Here is a 17,129-nt window from a genome sequence, read left to right on the forward strand (position 1 = left end):
TTTCAGTGGACCAAGATGTTTTTCTGTCGGGGACAGCTCTAAACTCATGCAAACAATACCAACAATGAGTCAAATTAAAATGTCTAAATACAGAAGGCTGTGGGTCAGAGTGCAGGCAGGACAGGGGAGGGGTGGAGGGAAGGGCCAGGGCAGGAGAGGAGAGAGGAGGAGAGGACTCACTGGTTCGGCAGTAAGGGTAAGCATTCCAGGCCTTTTCATGGAAGACCAGAGAGCCCTCAGGAGCAATCATCTTGACAAACGCAGGGACTTTACTGTGAAAACCAAGAAGAGGGGAGGAGCATAGATGAACACACACATAATCACTAACTCCAGTCATACAGGTTCTACAGTGTGATATTTTAATGTCATGGTCTTGAAGGCCTCCCAGGTACTATAAACCTACAGTAAGAGAGGGATGACTACACTGCCACTTGGTGGCAAGATAGTGATGGTGCACTTGGAACATACTGTGTGTGTGTGTGTGTGTGCACCTCTTACCTCTTCAGATGGTAGATTTTGTGTGTGTACTGTCCTTTCTCGCCATCCTTCTCATAGGGTTCATTCTTGAGGACCTCAATGCCCTCTCCTCCACCTGTCTCATTCTTACTGGCCACTGCTACAGAGTACAACTGGCCCACTTGATACTGAAACAAACACACGTTACCGTACCATTACAATACAACAAATACTTGCGCTCATGCAGGTCAAAAAGAGTCTCGAAAACCAGACTATAGGCAACAGTGACTTAATGTTTTTAAGTTCATCGGTATTGGCTTTTTTTGGTCCACTAATGAATCGGTATCGATGTTGAAAAAAACAAAATCGGTCGACCTCTAATGTAAACTTCTGACCACTGGGAATGTGATGAAAGAAATAAAAAGCTGAAATAAATTCACTACTATTATTCTGATTTTTCACATTCTTAAAATAAAGTGGTGATCCTAACTGACCAAAGACGGGGAATTTTTACTTGGACTAAATGTCAGGAATTGTGAAAAACGGAGTTTAAATGTATTTGGCTAAGGTGTATGTAATCTTCAGACTTCAACTGTAGGCAGTGACATAGATCCTCTATGCCTAAAGAGTGTCATTGAAACCAGGCCCTATAGTCACTGTGTTGTCTACGGTCGGGTTTTTCCGAGACTATATAAGACATGGATAGCAACTAAGAACATAAGGAATAAATAAAAACATTAGTTATGGACTATCAGATGACAGAGAGTGCTCATGTTGAATAAGAGCTTGACTAACAGGATGGCAGTGTCCAGTATCATACAGGGTTATCAAAGTTGGGTGAGACATGGTGGCCCCTACTAGCATCCCCAGTCCCCACAAGAGACCGACACAGCCCAACAGAGAGCCGCTCTTCATGGTTTTGATTTAATAGGATTAGGGGGAGGGGAGCGTGAAAACAGCCACAGTGGGGGGCCTACAGTACTGGAGGGTCTACATGGCTGGCTGTGTGACTGTGCATTTGTGTACAAAAGAAAGATTGTGTGAGACAGCCAGCATGTGTCATCTTTGGGGACTATAAAAACGTCACTGCATGCATTCAGTGTTCATTGTTTCAACATGGGTATTGTGCCAACCAAAAACAATGTATTTTTTATGCATAGTCTCCTAACCACAACAAGCCAGAAGAGTAGGCTAAACAAACAAATTGTCTAGAGAACAGAGCTCTGATCAAGAGTTTTACTGTCCGTCTCCTCTCTGTTCTGGGCCCTGTAGAGGGCAACACATTCCTTTCACATCAAAAGGCATTCCCTCTTACTCGCCCAAAAGCATGCAGTCACACACCAACTGTTAATTAACCAACATATGGCCCCAGGTTAAATGAGACATTCAAATTGTCCTGAATTAGACAAAGTAATTTAAACAAGCACTCAGTTTTTCAACTAGTTGATCACTGTTCATAAACATTTGTGTAATTAATGAAACAAGTCATTCCTGATGGTGCTGCAGGTCTGTTTTTATGCCATGCTTATAATGTGGAAACTAAGCCTGTATCAGATCAACTCAAATCAGTATCTGAAAGCCAGGGTATTTTTGTTTTGTTCCATTCACTACCATTCTTCCAGGACGTTTTCCTCATCACGGTAGGGTAGTAATTACTGAATGCAGTATTTATGACTGCATCGCACTACTACTGCACATTTAGCCCTTCAGTCAGCCATGACATTGGTATGCTATTTTCCGCTCTTCAAATAGCAATTACAGGCGCACCTAACGGAGGAGCTAACACAGATCAATGTGAACAGTCACCAGAAAACATTTTTGTAAACAGAATCCGTTAAAATCAGTTATATTATGGCGAATATCAGACTTCTTTCACGGTTAGCCAAAAACTACTTGAAAAGCTGTTGTCTTTTTTTATTTATGTACTGCCCTCTGCATCACTGATTGGTGAAGAGCTATTAAAAATATATATATTACAGTGCATTAGCAAAGTGTTCAGACGCCTTGACTTTCTTTGGATCAAATATACATTTTTCCTCATCCATCTACACACAACTCTGTGTTGTCTGTTCACACTGCTATGCTTTATCTTGGCCAGGTCGCAGTTGCAAATGAGAACTTGTTCTCAACCAGCCTACCTGGTTAAATAAAAGGTGAAATAAAAAATAAAAAACAATACCGCATAATGACAAAGCGAACACAGGTTTTTTTAGCAAATTTATTACAAGTAAAAAAAACTGAAATCCCTTATTTACATAGGTATTCAGACCCTTTGCTATGAGACTCGAAATTGAGCTCAGGTGCATCCTGTTTCCATTGAACATCCTTGAGATGTTTCTACAACTTAATTGGAGTCCACCTTGTGGTAAATTCAATTGATTGGACATGATTTGGAAAAGCACACACCTGTCTATATAAGGTCCCGTACTTGACAGCGCATGTCAGAGCAAAAACCAAGCCACAAGTTCAAAAGGAATTGTCCGTAGAGCTCCGAGAAATTATTGTGTCGAGGTACAGATCTGGGGAAGGTTACCAAAAACGTCTTTGGCATTGAAGGTCCAAGAATACAGTAGCCTCCATCATTCTTAAATGAAAGACGTTTGGAAGCACCAAGACTCTTCCAAACTGAGCAATCGGGGGAGAAGAGCCTTGATCAGGGAGGTGACCAAGAACCCGACGGTCACTCTGACAGAGCTCCTCTGTGGAGATGGGAGAACCTTCCAGAAGGACAACCATCTCTGCAGCACTCCACCAATCAGGCCTTTATGGTAGAGAGGCCAGATGGAAGCAACTCCTCAGCAAAAGTCACATGACAGCCCGATGGAGTTTGCCCAAAGGCACCTAAACGACTCTCGTATCATGAGAAACAAGATTCTCTGGTCTGATGAAACCAAGATTTAACTCTTTGGCCTGAATGCCAAGTGTCACGTCTGCAGGAAACCTGGCACCATCCCTACGGTGAAGCATGGTGGTGGCAGCAGCATACTGTGAGGATGTTTTTCAGCAGCAGGGACTGGGAGACTAGTCAGGATCGAGGGAAAGATGAACGGAGCAGAGAGCAAAGTATGGAGCGAAGTACAGAGATCCTAGCTGAGAACCTGGTCAAGAGCACTCAGGCTGGGGTGGAGGTTGACCTTCCAACCGGACAACTACCCTAAGCACAGAGCCAAGAGAATGCATGAGTGAGTTTGGGACAAGTCTCAATGTCCTTGGGTGGCCCAGCCAGAGCCCGGTCTTGAACCCGATCTAACATTTCTGGAGAGACCTGAAAATAGCTGTGCAGCAAAGCTCCACCCCCAACCAAACAGAGCTTGAGGGGATCTGCAGAAAAGAATGGGAGAAACACCCCAAATATAGGTGTGCCAAGCTTGTAGCATCATACCCAAGAAGACTCGAGGCTGTAATTGCTGCCAAAGGTGCTTCAGCAAAGTACTGAGTAAAGGGTCTGAATACTTATGTAAATGTGATCTTTAAAAAAATATTTAAAAAATGTAGAAAGTGTTAAACATTTGCAAATATTTAAAAAATAAAAACAAACAACTTTTTGCTTTGTCATTATGGGGTATTGTGTGGAAATTGAGGTAAAAAAAAACAAACAATTGAATCCATTTTAGAATAAGGCTGTAATGTAACAAAATGTGGAATAACTGAAGGGGTCTGAATACTTTTCCAAATGCACTGTTTTGACTATCCAGATATGCAAAATATTATTAGAATAGTGAAATAATAATTTAAAAAAATTCCCGTCCCTACTTTATAGTTCATTTTCTAATCATTTGAACGTACAGTGACTTCAGAATGTATTCACACCTTGACTTTACACATTTCGTGTTAGTGGGATTAAAAATGTATTTAAATAGTATTTTTTTCATCAACGGTCTTCCCAAAATACTCAGTCAAAGTGAAAGAAACATGCTAATATTTGTACAAATATAAAATATGACAAATGAAACTAATCATTTGAACGTACAGTGACTTCAGAATGTATTCACACCTTGACTTTACACATTTCGTGTTAGTGGGATTAAAAATGTATTTAAATAGTATTTTTTTCATCAACGGTCTTCCCAAAATACTCAGTCAAAGTGAAAGAAACATGCTAATATTTGTACAAATATAAAATATGACAAATGAAACTAATCATTTGAACGTACAGTGACTTCAGAATGTATTCACACCTTGACTTTACACATTTCGTGTTAGTGGGATTAAAAATGTATTTAAATAGTATTTTTTTCATCAACGGTCTTCCCAAAATACTCAGTCAAAGTGAAAGAAACATGCTAATATTTGTACAAATATAAAATATGACAAATGAAACTAACCCCCCTAGCAGTGATTTCAGGGCAAGTCTCAAAGGGATATCCTTGTCTCATCAAGATAGTAACTACTAATAATTGGATACCACGAAATTGGGGAGAAAAAGGGGGTAAAAAAATATATAAAAAATAAAAACTCCGCTACTCAGGAACATTCACTATATTGGTAAACAACTCCAGTGTAGATTTGGCATTGTTTTAGGTTATTGTCCTTGCTGAAAGGTGATTTCATCTCCCAGTGTCTAGTGGAAAGCAAACCAGGTTTTCGTCAAGGATTTTGCCTGTGCTTAGCTCCATTCAGTTTCTTTATCCTGTAAAACTACCCAGTCCTTAACGATTACAAGCATATGCATAACATGATGCAGCCACCACTATGCTTGAAAATATGGAGAGTGGTACACCATAATGTGTAGCATTGGATTTGCCCCAAACATAACACTTTGTAGTCAGGACAAAAAGTTAAATTACTTTGCCACCTTTATTGCAGTATTACTTTAGTAGGTGCATTTTTTGGAATATTATTCTGCAAAAAAGGTGTAAAAATAGTCTGTTTTGGAATATTATTCTGTACAGGCTTCCTTTTCACTCTGTCAATTAGGTCAGTATGGTAGAGTAACTAAAATGTTGATCCCTCAGTTCTATCACAGCCATTAAACTATATTAAAGTCATCATTGGCCTCAGTGAATTCCCTGAGCGGTTTCCTTCCTCTCCGGCAAGAGAGTTAGGATCTTTGTAGTGATGCTGTACTGATACACCATTCAAAGTGTAATTAATAACTTTACCATGCTCAAACGGATATTCAATGCGTTTTGTTTTTTTACCCATCTACCAATAGGTGTCGTCCTTTGCGAGGCCTTGGAAAATCTCCTTTGTCTTTGTGGTTGAATCAGTGTTTGAAATTCACTGATCGACAGAGGGACCTAACAGATAATTGAACATGTGGGATACAGAGATGAGGTAATAATTTTAAAAAATGCACGCAATTTACCATGACTTGTTAAGTAAATGTACTCCTGAATTTATTTAAGCTTGCCATAAAAGCGGTTGAATACTTGACACAAGACAGTTCAGCTTGTCATTTTTTATTAATTTGTAAAAAATAATTTTATAATTTTTTATTTAACCTTTATTTAACCAGGAAGGGCTCATTGAGATTTAAAATGTATTTTTCAAGAGCGTCCTGGCCAAGATAGGCAGCACCAAGTCATTACAAAAATTACAGACAAACATGAAAATCTACAAGTAATCTAGTAAAAACCATAGAGTAAAACAAAATAAAAAACAGCTAATTAAAAACATTGACAGGTCAGGGAATCAGTCTCAAGATCATTCATCAGTGATTTTAAAAATACCAATTGAAACGAGTTCTTCTAGTTTAAAAGCATTTTGTAAGGTGTTCCAAGACGATAGCGCAGAGTACATAAAAGCCCTTTTACCAAATTCAGTTAGGACATTTGGAACAGTTAGCAGGATAAAGTCCAGCGAACGAAGAGAGTACCCACCACATTTCTGAACAATAAAAATGCCCAAATAAAAAAGGTAGTAAACCCAAAATGGCTTTGTAAATAAAAGTATACCAGTGACTGAGCCTACGAGTGACTAGAGAAGGCCAGCCAACCCTGGTATACAAAGTGCAGTGGTGCGTAAGGGTTTTGCAGTTTAAAATACATCTCAAAATGCCATGTTAAAGGGTGTCAATTGATCTCCATGCAGTATTGTGTGTAGGCCAGTGACAATAATATAAATTGAATCCATTTTAAAATGCAGGCTGTAAAACAAAATATGGAAAAAGTCAAGGGGTGTGAATACTAGGAAGGCACTGTAACTATAATCCATCCCTCAGTGAACACACACGTCATTGCCATATAAGGACAGTGTGCAGAACATTTTATAACAGTAACCCATACAAACAAGAGCAACAAGTAAGCTACCTCCATCCTCTTCATACAAAGGAATCAAAATATTTACTAACACTGTCAGATTCCAATAACACTACTCAAATCCAGAACCATAGAGAGATCGAAAATAATGCTTTTCAGCCTAATCATTGATGGAAATACCAGTCGATGGAAATACATTTGACTGGTCGTGTTTATCGGTCTATAGGTCCATTTTCATTATGTTGTGGAATTCAATTGCAGTGTGTATATTCGTTATGCATCTTATGAGCAGAAAATCTGTCAGTGCAAGAGCTGCTGCTACAGCGCGTCAATCAGCTCTTCCTTTGCTGATGGAGTTAAACATGCGCTTTTACAAGCCCAATCAATGCACAACAACTCTAAATGCAATCACCTTATTAAAAGGTTGATGGCCATGATTAAAAAGAGCTACTATTTTTCTCACTCAACTGGTAAATGAAGCACGCTTCCCATTCGCCATTCAAGTGCATAGGCAATGGAAGGCAGGCTACATCAGTTTGTGCTGTTTTTCCTGCAGACTGAAAAATGTTCTGGGATTCTTCCGATGGCATTGAAGAGTACACCACATCAGTCACTGGTCTCATCAATGACGTCGTCCCCACAGTGACCGTACATACATACCCCAAACCAGAAGCCATTTGTTTCCAGGCAACATCCGCACTGAGCTAAAGGGTAGAGCTGCCGCGGTCAAGGAGCGGGAGTCTAAACCAGACGCTTATAAGAAATCCCGCTATGCCCTCAGACAAACCATCAAACAGGCAAAGTGTCAATACAGGACTAAAACGGAATCCTACCACACTGGCTCTGAAGCTCGTCAGATGTGGCAGGGCTTGCATACTATTACAGACTACAAAGGGAACCACAGCCATGAGCTGCCCAGTGAGACGAGTCTACCAGACGAGCCGAATTCCTTCCATGCTTGCTTTGAGGCAAGTAAAACATGCATGAGAGCACCAGCTGTTCCAGATGACTGTGTGATCACACTCTCCATAGCCAATGTGAGTAAGACCTTTAAACAGGTCAACATTCACAAGGCCACAGGGCCAGACGGATTACCAGGACGTGTGTCAGCATGCGCTGATCAACTGGCAAGCGTCTTCAATGACATTTTCAACATATCCCTGACCGGGTCTGTAATAACTACATGTTTCAAGCAGACCACCATAGTCCCTGTGCCCAAGAACATAAAGGTAACCTGCCTAAATGACTACCAACCTGTAGGACTCATGTCTGTAGCCATGAAGTGCTTTGAAAGGCTGGTCATGGCTCACAACACCATTATCCCAGAAACCCTAGACCCACTCCAATTTGCATACCGCACCAACAGATCCACAGATGATGCAATCTCTATTGCACTCAACACTGCCTTTTCCCACCTGGACAAAAGGAACACCTATGTTAGAATGCTATTCATTGACTACAGCTCAGTGTTCAACACCATAGGGCCATCAAAGCTCATCAATAAGCTAAGAACCCTGGGACTAAACACCTCCCTCTGCAACTGGATCCTGGACTTCCTGACAGGCCACCCCCAGGTGGTAAGGGTAGGTAACAACACATCTGCCACACTGATCCTCAACACAGGGGGCCCTCAGGGGTGCGTGCACAGTCCCCTCCTGTACTCCCTGCAAACCCATGACTACACAGCCAGGCACGACTCCAACACCATCATTAAGTTTGCCGAAGAAACAACAGCGGTAGGCCTGATCACCGACAACAATGAGACAGCCAAAAGGGAGGAGGTCAGAGACCTGGCCGGGTGGTGCCAGGATAACCTCTCCCTCAACGTGATCAAGACAAAGGAGAGGACTGTGGACTACAGGAAAAGGAGGGCCTAGCACACCCCCATTCTCATCGACGGGCTGTAGTGGAGCAGGTTGAGAGCTTCAAGTTCCTTGGAGTCTCCAACAAACTGTCATGGTCCAAACACACCATTAAATTTGTGAAGAGGGCAAGACAACGCCTATTCTCTCTCAGGAAACCGAAAAGATTTGTCATTGGCCCGCAGATCCTCATAATGTCCTACAGCTGGGCCTCCCGGGTGGCGCAGTGGTTAAGGGCGCTGTACTGCAGCGCCAGCTGTGCCACAAGAGACTCTGGGTTCGCGCCCAGGCTCTGTCGTAACCGGCCGCGACCGGGAGGTCCGTGGGGCGACGCACAATTGGCCTAGCGTTGTGCGGGTTAGGGAGGGTTTGGCCGGTAGGGATATCCTTGTCTCATCGCGCAGGAGGGCCAGGCGCAGTGTGCGCTAGCCAAGGTTGCCAGGTGCATGGTGTTTCAACACATTGGTGCGGCTGGCTTCCGGGATGCGCGCTGTGTTAAGAAGCAGTGCGGCTTGGTTAGGTTGTGTATCGGAGGACGCATGACTTTCAACCTTCGTCTCTCCCGAGCCTGTATGGGAGTTATAGCGATGAGACAAGACAGTAGCTACTAAACAATTGGATACCACGAAATTGGGGAGAAAAAGGGTGTCAAATTTTAAAAATGTATTTAAAAAATTAATTCTACAGCTGCACCATCGAGAGCACCTGTTGCATCACCGCCTGCCATCCAGGACCTATATACCAGGCTGTGTCAAAAGGCCCTAAAAATTGTCAAAGACTCCAGCCACCCTAGTCATAGACTGTTCTCTCTGCTACCAAGAGCCTAGGTCCAAAAGACTTCTTATCAGCTTCTACCACCAAGCCATAAGACTCCTGAACAGCTAAAACAGCTACGCGGACTATTTGCATTATTTGCTATTTTTCCCTTCTTTTTTATTGTTAAAGTATTTACTAAAACTGAATTTGACAGATTTTTTAAATTAAAAGTGCATTGTTTTTAACCATTTCACTGTACACCTGTTGTTTTCGGCGCATTTGACAAATAATTTAATTTGATCAATGCATCACACACATCTTTGCAATGAGCTGGACATTGAGCTGAACATACACTTAATTGTTTGAAACCTGAAAGTTTTACTACATACGAGGCATGTCTTACCTTGCTTCAAAGTAGCCTAGCCAAAGTCTGACCATATCATGAGGCAATTATTTTATAAAGACTTCCATATGCAATTGAAACCAGTAGCCTATTTCTCTCATGTTCTATTGGTTTTCAAATGAACTTTCTTTCATTGTCCAGTAGCCAAAGGCATAATCCTTGCCATATTAGCACCCATGCAAGTTGTTGCATCTTTAGATCGCCCCTCTTTCTACATTTGTAACAGATATTTGAATCTCTGTCAAATGAAACACTTGCATGTGCAGTGTGCTTTTGGCAACAATGTTTTCCCTCTAATTGCATTATGGAACAAACATTTGCGCATAGCCTACTTAAAATAATCATGGCCTCTAAATCTTCAAGCTGCATACTGGACCCTATTCCAACTAAACTACTGAAAGAGCTGCTTTCTGTGCTTGGCCCTCCTATGTTGAACATAATAAACGGCTCTCTATCCACCGGATGTGTACCAAACTCACTAAAAGTGGCAGTAATAAAGCCTCTCTTGAAAAAGCCAAACCGTGACCCAGAAAATATAAAAAACTATCGGCCTATATTGAATCTTCCATTCCTCTCAAAAATTTTTAGAAAAGGCTGTTGCGCAGCAACTCACTGCCTTCCTGAAGACAAACAATGTATACGAAATGCTTCAGTCTGGTTTTAGACCCCATCATAGCACTGAGACGGCACTTGTGAAGGTGGTCAATTACATTTTAAATGGCATCGGACCGAGGCTCTGCATCGGTCCTCGTGCTCCTAGACCTTGGTGCTGCTTTTGATACCGTCGATCACCACATTTTTTTGGAGAGATCGGAAACCCAAATTGGTCTACACGGACAAGTTCTGGCCTGGTTTAGATCTTATCTGTCGGAAAGATATCAGTTTGTCTCTGTGAATGGTTTGTCCTCTGACAAATCAACTGTAATGTTCCTCAAGGTTCCGTTTTAGGACCACTATTGTTTTCACTATACATTTTACCTCTTGGGGATGTTTTTCGAAAACATAATGTTAACTTTCACTGCTATGCGGATGACACACAACTGTACATTTCAATGAAACATGGTGAAGCCCCAAAATTGCCCTTGCTAGAAGCATGCGTTTCAGACATAAGGAAGTGGATGGCTGCAAACTTTCTACTTTTAAACTCGGACAAAACAGAGATGCTTGTTCTAGGTCCCAAGAAACAAAGAGATCTTCTGTTGAATCTGACAATTAATCTTAATGGTTGTACAGTCGTCTCAAATAAAACTGTGAAGGACCTCGGCGTTACTCTGGACCCTGATCTCTCTTTTGAAGAACATATCAAGACCATTTCGAGGACAGCTTTTTTCCATCTACGTAACATTGCAAAAATCAGAAACTTTGTCCAAAAATGATGCAGAAAAATGTATCCATGCTTTTGTCACTTCTAGGTTAGACTACTGCAATGCTCTACTTTCCGGCTAGCCGGATAAAGCACTAAATAAACTTCAGTTAGTGCTAAATACGGCTGCTAGAATCCTGACTAGAACCAAAAAATTTGATCATATTACTCCAGTGCTAGCCTCTACACTGGCTTCCTGTCAAAGCAAGGGCTGATTTCAAGGTTTTACTGCTAACCTACAAAGCATTACATAGGCTTGCTCCTACCCATCTCTCTGATTTGGTCCTGCCGTACATACCTACACGTACGCTACGGTCACAAGACGCAGGCCTCCTAATTGTCCCTAGAATTTCTAAGCAAACAGCTGGAGGCAGGGCTTTCTCCTATAGAGCTCCATTTTTATGGAACGGTCTGCCTACCCATGTCAGAGAAGCAAACTCGGTCTCAACCTTTAAGTCTTTACTGAAGACTCATCTCTTCAGTGGGTCATATGATTGAGTGTAGTTTGGCCCAGGAGTGGGTAGGTGAACGGAAAGGCTCTGGAGCAACGAACCGCCCTTGCTGTCTCTGCCTGGCCGGTTCCCCTCTTTCCACTGGGATTCTCTGCCTCTAACCCTATTACAGGGGCTGAGTCACTGGCCTGCTGGGGCTCTCTCATGCCGTCCCTGGAAGGGGTGCGTCACCTGAGTGGGTTGATTCACTGATGTGATCATCCTGTCTGGGTTGGCGCCCCCCCTTGGGTTGTGCCATGGCGGAGATCTTTGTGGTCCTTCTGTAGCTCAGTTGGTAGAGCATGGCGCTTGTAACGCCAGGGTAGTGGGTTCGATTCCCGGGACCACCCATACGTAGAATGTATGCACACATGACTGTAAGTCGCTTTGGATAAAAGCGTCTGCTAAATGGCATATTATTATTATTATTATACTCAGCCTTGTCTCAGGATGGAAAGTTGGTGGTTGAAGATATTCCTCTAGTGGTGTGGGGGCTGTGCTTTGGCAAAGTGGGTGGGGTTATATCCTTCCTGTTTGGCCCTATCCGGGGGTGTCCTCGGATGGGGCCACAGTGTCTCCTGACCCCTCCTGTCTCAGCCTCCAGTATTTATGCTGCAGTAGTTTATGTGTCGGGGGGCTAGGGTCAGTTTGTTATATCTGGAGTACTTCTCCTGTCCTATTCGGTGTCCTGTGTGAATCTAAGTGTGCGTTCTCTAATTCTCTCCTTCTCTCTTTCTTTCTCTCGGAGGACCTGAGCCCTAGGACCATGCCCCAGGACTACCTGACATGATGACTCCTTGCTGTCCCCAGTCCACCTGGCCATGCTGCTGCTCCAGTTTCAACTGTTCTGCCTTATTATTATTGGACCATGCTGGTCATTTATGAACATCTTGGCCATGTTCTGTTATAATCTCCACCCGGCACAGCCAGAAGAGGACTGGCCACCCCACATAGCCCGGTTCCTCTCTAGGTTTCTTCCTAGGTTTTGGCCTTTCTAGGGAGTTTTTCAGAGCCACCGTGCTTCTACACCTGCATTGCTTGCTGTTTGGGGTTTTAGGCTGGGTTTCTGTACAGCACTTTGAGATATCAGCTGATGTACGAAGGGCTATATAAATAAATTTGATTTGATGAACAATCACTGCAGGAACAATAAGTAGCGGAGAGCCTCATTCGGGTCCAAATAAAATAGAGACCTCGTGGAAGCCAGGCATTAAAACGGAATTCAACAATAATAAGAGGTATTTTTTTATTTATTTTTTAAATTTTATCTTTATTTAACCAGGGTTAATCTTTATTTAACCTTATTTTCAATGACGGCCTGGGAACAGTGGGTTAACTGCCTGTTCAGGGGCAGAACGACAGATTTGTACCTTGTCAGCTCGGGGGTTTGAACTCACAACCTTCCGGTTACTAGTCCAACGCTCTAACCACTAGGCTACGCTGCCGCCCCTGACCTTAGGGAAATAAAGGTATAAATTAATTAATTTGCCCAAGTTTATATGTCTGTCGTTCTGTGTCTGTCATTTAAAATGGTTAAGTCTTTCTACACAATACCACAACACATTTTTACAATCTGGGAGGTAAACTCGATAAAGTATTCAATAATTTCGCTGTGTATTTCAGATGGAACCTTTTGCGATATTGGTATTGATGCACGGACCGGTTTGGGTTTTTACTTTACCTTCTATAACGGTATTTGAATGTTTGGCTTGGCAAATGTGATGCACAGTGTGTAACGTTCATTTTTATAGTTTACTTCGCTACTTGAGTCATCGCTCTCTCTCCATGCCGCTTTCCACACAGACCTAGCCCCGGCTCCGGCTCCTGTCACTCAAGGAGCGCACTTGTTTTTCCTCCACCACGAGACACTTGCGTTCAGTCTGCATGGTCTATGCAGCTAGTTTGTCTTTTCTTAGCAAGTTGTTCCTAAATCTTGCTAATCGCTAGCTAGCAAATTGACTGAGTAAGAGCAATTAGCTCTACAGCTTGATAATAACAGTGATGGTGTCAGAAGTGGAACCCAGGGTCGTTACAATATTTTAGCTACATGAAGTAGTTCAGAGAAAACATTCAATGTAACCAAAGATTATAGGGTCCCCTAGGAAACACCTATCAACACTTTAGTTCCTACCCTGTCACAATAATTCCTCCCTGGCATTTTTCCATTCGTTGTCATGTCAAACACTATTAAAAGTTCCTACTATTATATTCTAACTATATAAGACATTCTATTTCCATGATTCCAACAAGTAACCCAAGTGTTTTGCAATTTGACTTGCGATTTAGAGCAACATTTGGTAAACATTGCTTGCCCAAATCATGTAGCGCTAACTGGCAGTTTCAAACTGATCTCAAATGCAGAAATGGATGAAAATTACTTTGTGGGGTTGAAGTTGAACAGTATAAAACAATCTGAAATGGAGAAAGACCCATTGAAATCACTTTGAATGTATGTGTTGCCACCCACTACTCATCTAGGAAATGTAGAACTTGTATTATTTAAAAATATAAAAACACAGTAAAAAAAAAAAAAAAAAAACATTTTTTATTTTTTAAATACCACAATATAATATTTTGGCCATATCGCCCAGTCCTACCAGTGGCCACCAAAATGTTGTTGTTTTTTGCAAAATGCACTCTAACCCAGGGGGGACCACCCCCAGAAAGTTGTCTTGTGAGCAGAAACTTGAACATTGTGCAAAATTTGTGCAACTTCCGGTATGTATTTACAGTGGACACTGAGGCTATATATACCCTTACAGCTAATTTATGTACAATGTAGCCCTACCAACAAAACCAATGGAACAAATCCCATAACATTCACATGGAAATAGCTTTTGATTTCTATGATATAGCCTACAGTATGTGGTGTTCATTGCAGGCCTACATTGCATGGGACTTAAAAAGTTCACATTATGAAGGGCTCGATATTAATTCAAGATTTTTTTACTTGGTCTGTAACACCTATAGGCCAAATAAATGACTGTAAATTGCATTGTGCGATGCAAGAAAACACTTTACAAAATACAATGAATTATTACTACCATACAGATGGACAAAGTAGCCTATTGGCATATTCAAGCGTGTATTAAAATACAACCCCTTTAAATTAAGACATAAGCTTTTTACCTAACTGGCTTTTTAAAGACAGCTTGAAATGTAGCCTACACGTGTTGTGCTCTTGTAGTAAGCAGTAACTCCACATCACTGACCTATACTTAACTATAACAAGCCAACGAGCAAAGAATATCAACAAATGTGCACACGCGCAGCTCTGAACTGAAAAGCGCATTCACTCGCAGGTGATTTAAAGACCGCTCGTGGGCTACCTCCACTAATAGAATTCTACTCCGTTGCGCTCTGGCTCTGCCTACAACAAAATCACACTCAATCTTGCAAAGTTAGATTTGTTTTGGTTTGTTGCATTGAAAAGAGGCTGATATAATGTTGATTCGATCACACAAAAAAACGGGGTGAAGTTCAATCTCTTGCGTCTGCGCTGCACGGCATTTCTTCTGTCCGGCAGTCCTGGAGGTGGTGCGCAGCAGTGCACAACTTAGAGGGGAACATTGGTCAAAAGCTTTACGTTTCTCGGCATTCACCGACAAAGTGAAATAGTCCCCTCCTAAAGACAGCGCAACAGTACCCTTCAACCTCAGGAGGCTGAACATTTGTTTATTTTGTTCATGGGCAGCAAGACAGATTTTTACATTGTCAGCTTGGGATTTGATCTAGCAAACTTTCGGTTACCCAACGACCTAACCACGAGGCTACCTGCCGCCCCAAATTTGGCTTGGCCCTCACAAACTTCTACAGATGCACCGTTGAGAGCATCCTGTCGGTCTGTATGGTACAGCAATTGCACCATCCGCAACTGCAGGGCTCTCCATGCCTTCCCTCCATGACATCTACATCAACCAGTGTTACAGGAAGGCCCATAAGAACATCAAGGCCTTCAGCCACCTGAGCCAAGGCCTGTCCACTACCATCTAGAAGGCGGTACAGATTAGAGGTTGACCAATTAGGATTTTTCAACCCCGAAACCGATTACTGGAGGACCAAAAAAATCTGATGCCGATTTAAAAATCGGCCAATTATTATTCTTTATTTATATTTGTAATAATGACAATTACAACAATACTGAATGAACACTTATTTTAACTTAATATAATACATCAATAAAATAAATGTAGCCTCAAATAAAATGAAACATGTTCAATTTGGTTTAAATAATGCAAAAACAAAAGTGTTGGAGAAGAAAGTAAAAGTGCAATATGTACTATGTAAGAAAGCTAACGTTTCAGTTCCTTGCTCAGAACATGAGAACATATGAAAGCTGGTGGTTCCTTTTAACAGGAGTCTTCAATATTCCTAGGTAAGAAGTTTTAAGTTGTAGTTATTATAGGAATTAGAGGACAAGCTCTCTATACAATTTCTATTTCATATACATTTGACTATTGGATGTTCTTATAGGCACTTTCGTATTGCCAGTTTAACAGTATAGCTTCTGTCCCTCTCCTCGCCCCTACCTGGGCTCAAACGAGAAACACATCGACAACAGCCACCCTCGAAGCAGCATTACCCATCGCTCCACAAAAGCCGCAGCCCTTACAGGGCAAGGGGAACAACCACTCCAAGTCTCAGAGCGAGTGATGTTTGAAACGCTATTAGCGCGCATCCCGCTAACTAGCTAGCCATTTCACATCGGTTACACCAGCCTAATCTCGGGAGTTGATAGGCTTGAAGTCATAAACAGCTCAATGCTTGAAGCACGGCGACGAGCTGATGGCAAAACTCACGAAAGTGCTGTTTGAATGAATGCTTACGAGCCTGCTGGTGCCTACCATCGCTCAGTCAGACTGCTCTATCAAATCATAGACTTAATTATAACATAACACACAGAAATACAAGCCTTCGGTCATTAAATATGGTCGAATCTGGAAACTATCATCTCGAAAACAAGACATTTCTTTCAACATTTCTTTCAGTGAAATACAGAACCGTTCCATATTTTATCTAACGGGTGGCATCCATAAGTCAAAAATATTCCTGCAAAACCTTCAATGTTATGTCATAATTACGTAAAATTCTGGCAAATTAGGCGGCCCAATGAACGCAAGAGAAGTGACACAATTTCACCTGGTTAATATTGCCTGCTAACCTGGATTTATTTTAGCCAAATATGCAGGTTTAAAAATATATACTTCTGTGTATTGATTTTAAGAAAGGCTTTGATGTTTATGGTTACGTACAGCTTGATTGTGCTTTTTTCGCAAATGCGCTTTTGTTAAATCATCCCCCGTTTGGCGAAGTTGCCTGTCTTTGTTTGGAAGAAATAGTCTTCAGAGTTCGCAAAGAGCCAGGTTAGCAGGCAATATTAACTTAAATATGCAGGTTTAAAAATATATACTTGTGTATTGATTTTTATGGTTAGGTACACATTGGAGCAAGACAGTCCTTTTTCGCGAATACGCACCGCATCGATTATATGCAACGCATGACACACTAGATAAACTAGTAATATCATCAACCATGTGTAGTTAACTAGTGATTATGATTGATTGTTTTTTATAAGATAAGTTTAATGCTAGCTAGCAA

General features: G+C 41.7%; 1 protein-coding gene across 1 annotated transcript in view; it reads right to left on the minus strand.

Annotated features, from left to right (window-relative positions):
- Positions 1-17,129, minus strand: part of LOC118358344 (phosphatidylinositol transfer protein beta isoform) — a 45,770-nt gene that overhangs the window by 19,939 nt on the left and 8,702 nt on the right. Inside the window, exons 3-4 of the mRNA XM_035736069.1 lie at positions 499-644; positions 181-272 (exon numbers count right to left, since the gene is read on the minus strand). Coding sequence (XP_035591962.1) covers positions 181-272; positions 499-644 — 238 coding nt within the window. The remainder of the gene's footprint in view (positions 1-180; positions 273-498; positions 645-17,129) is intronic.

Source organism: Oncorhynchus keta, chromosome 25 (assembly GCF_023373465.1).
Source record: "Oncorhynchus keta strain PuntledgeMale-10-30-2019 chromosome 25, Oket_V2, whole genome shotgun sequence".
Classification (NCBI taxonomy): Eukaryota; Metazoa; Chordata; class Actinopteri; order Salmoniformes; family Salmonidae; genus Oncorhynchus; species Oncorhynchus keta.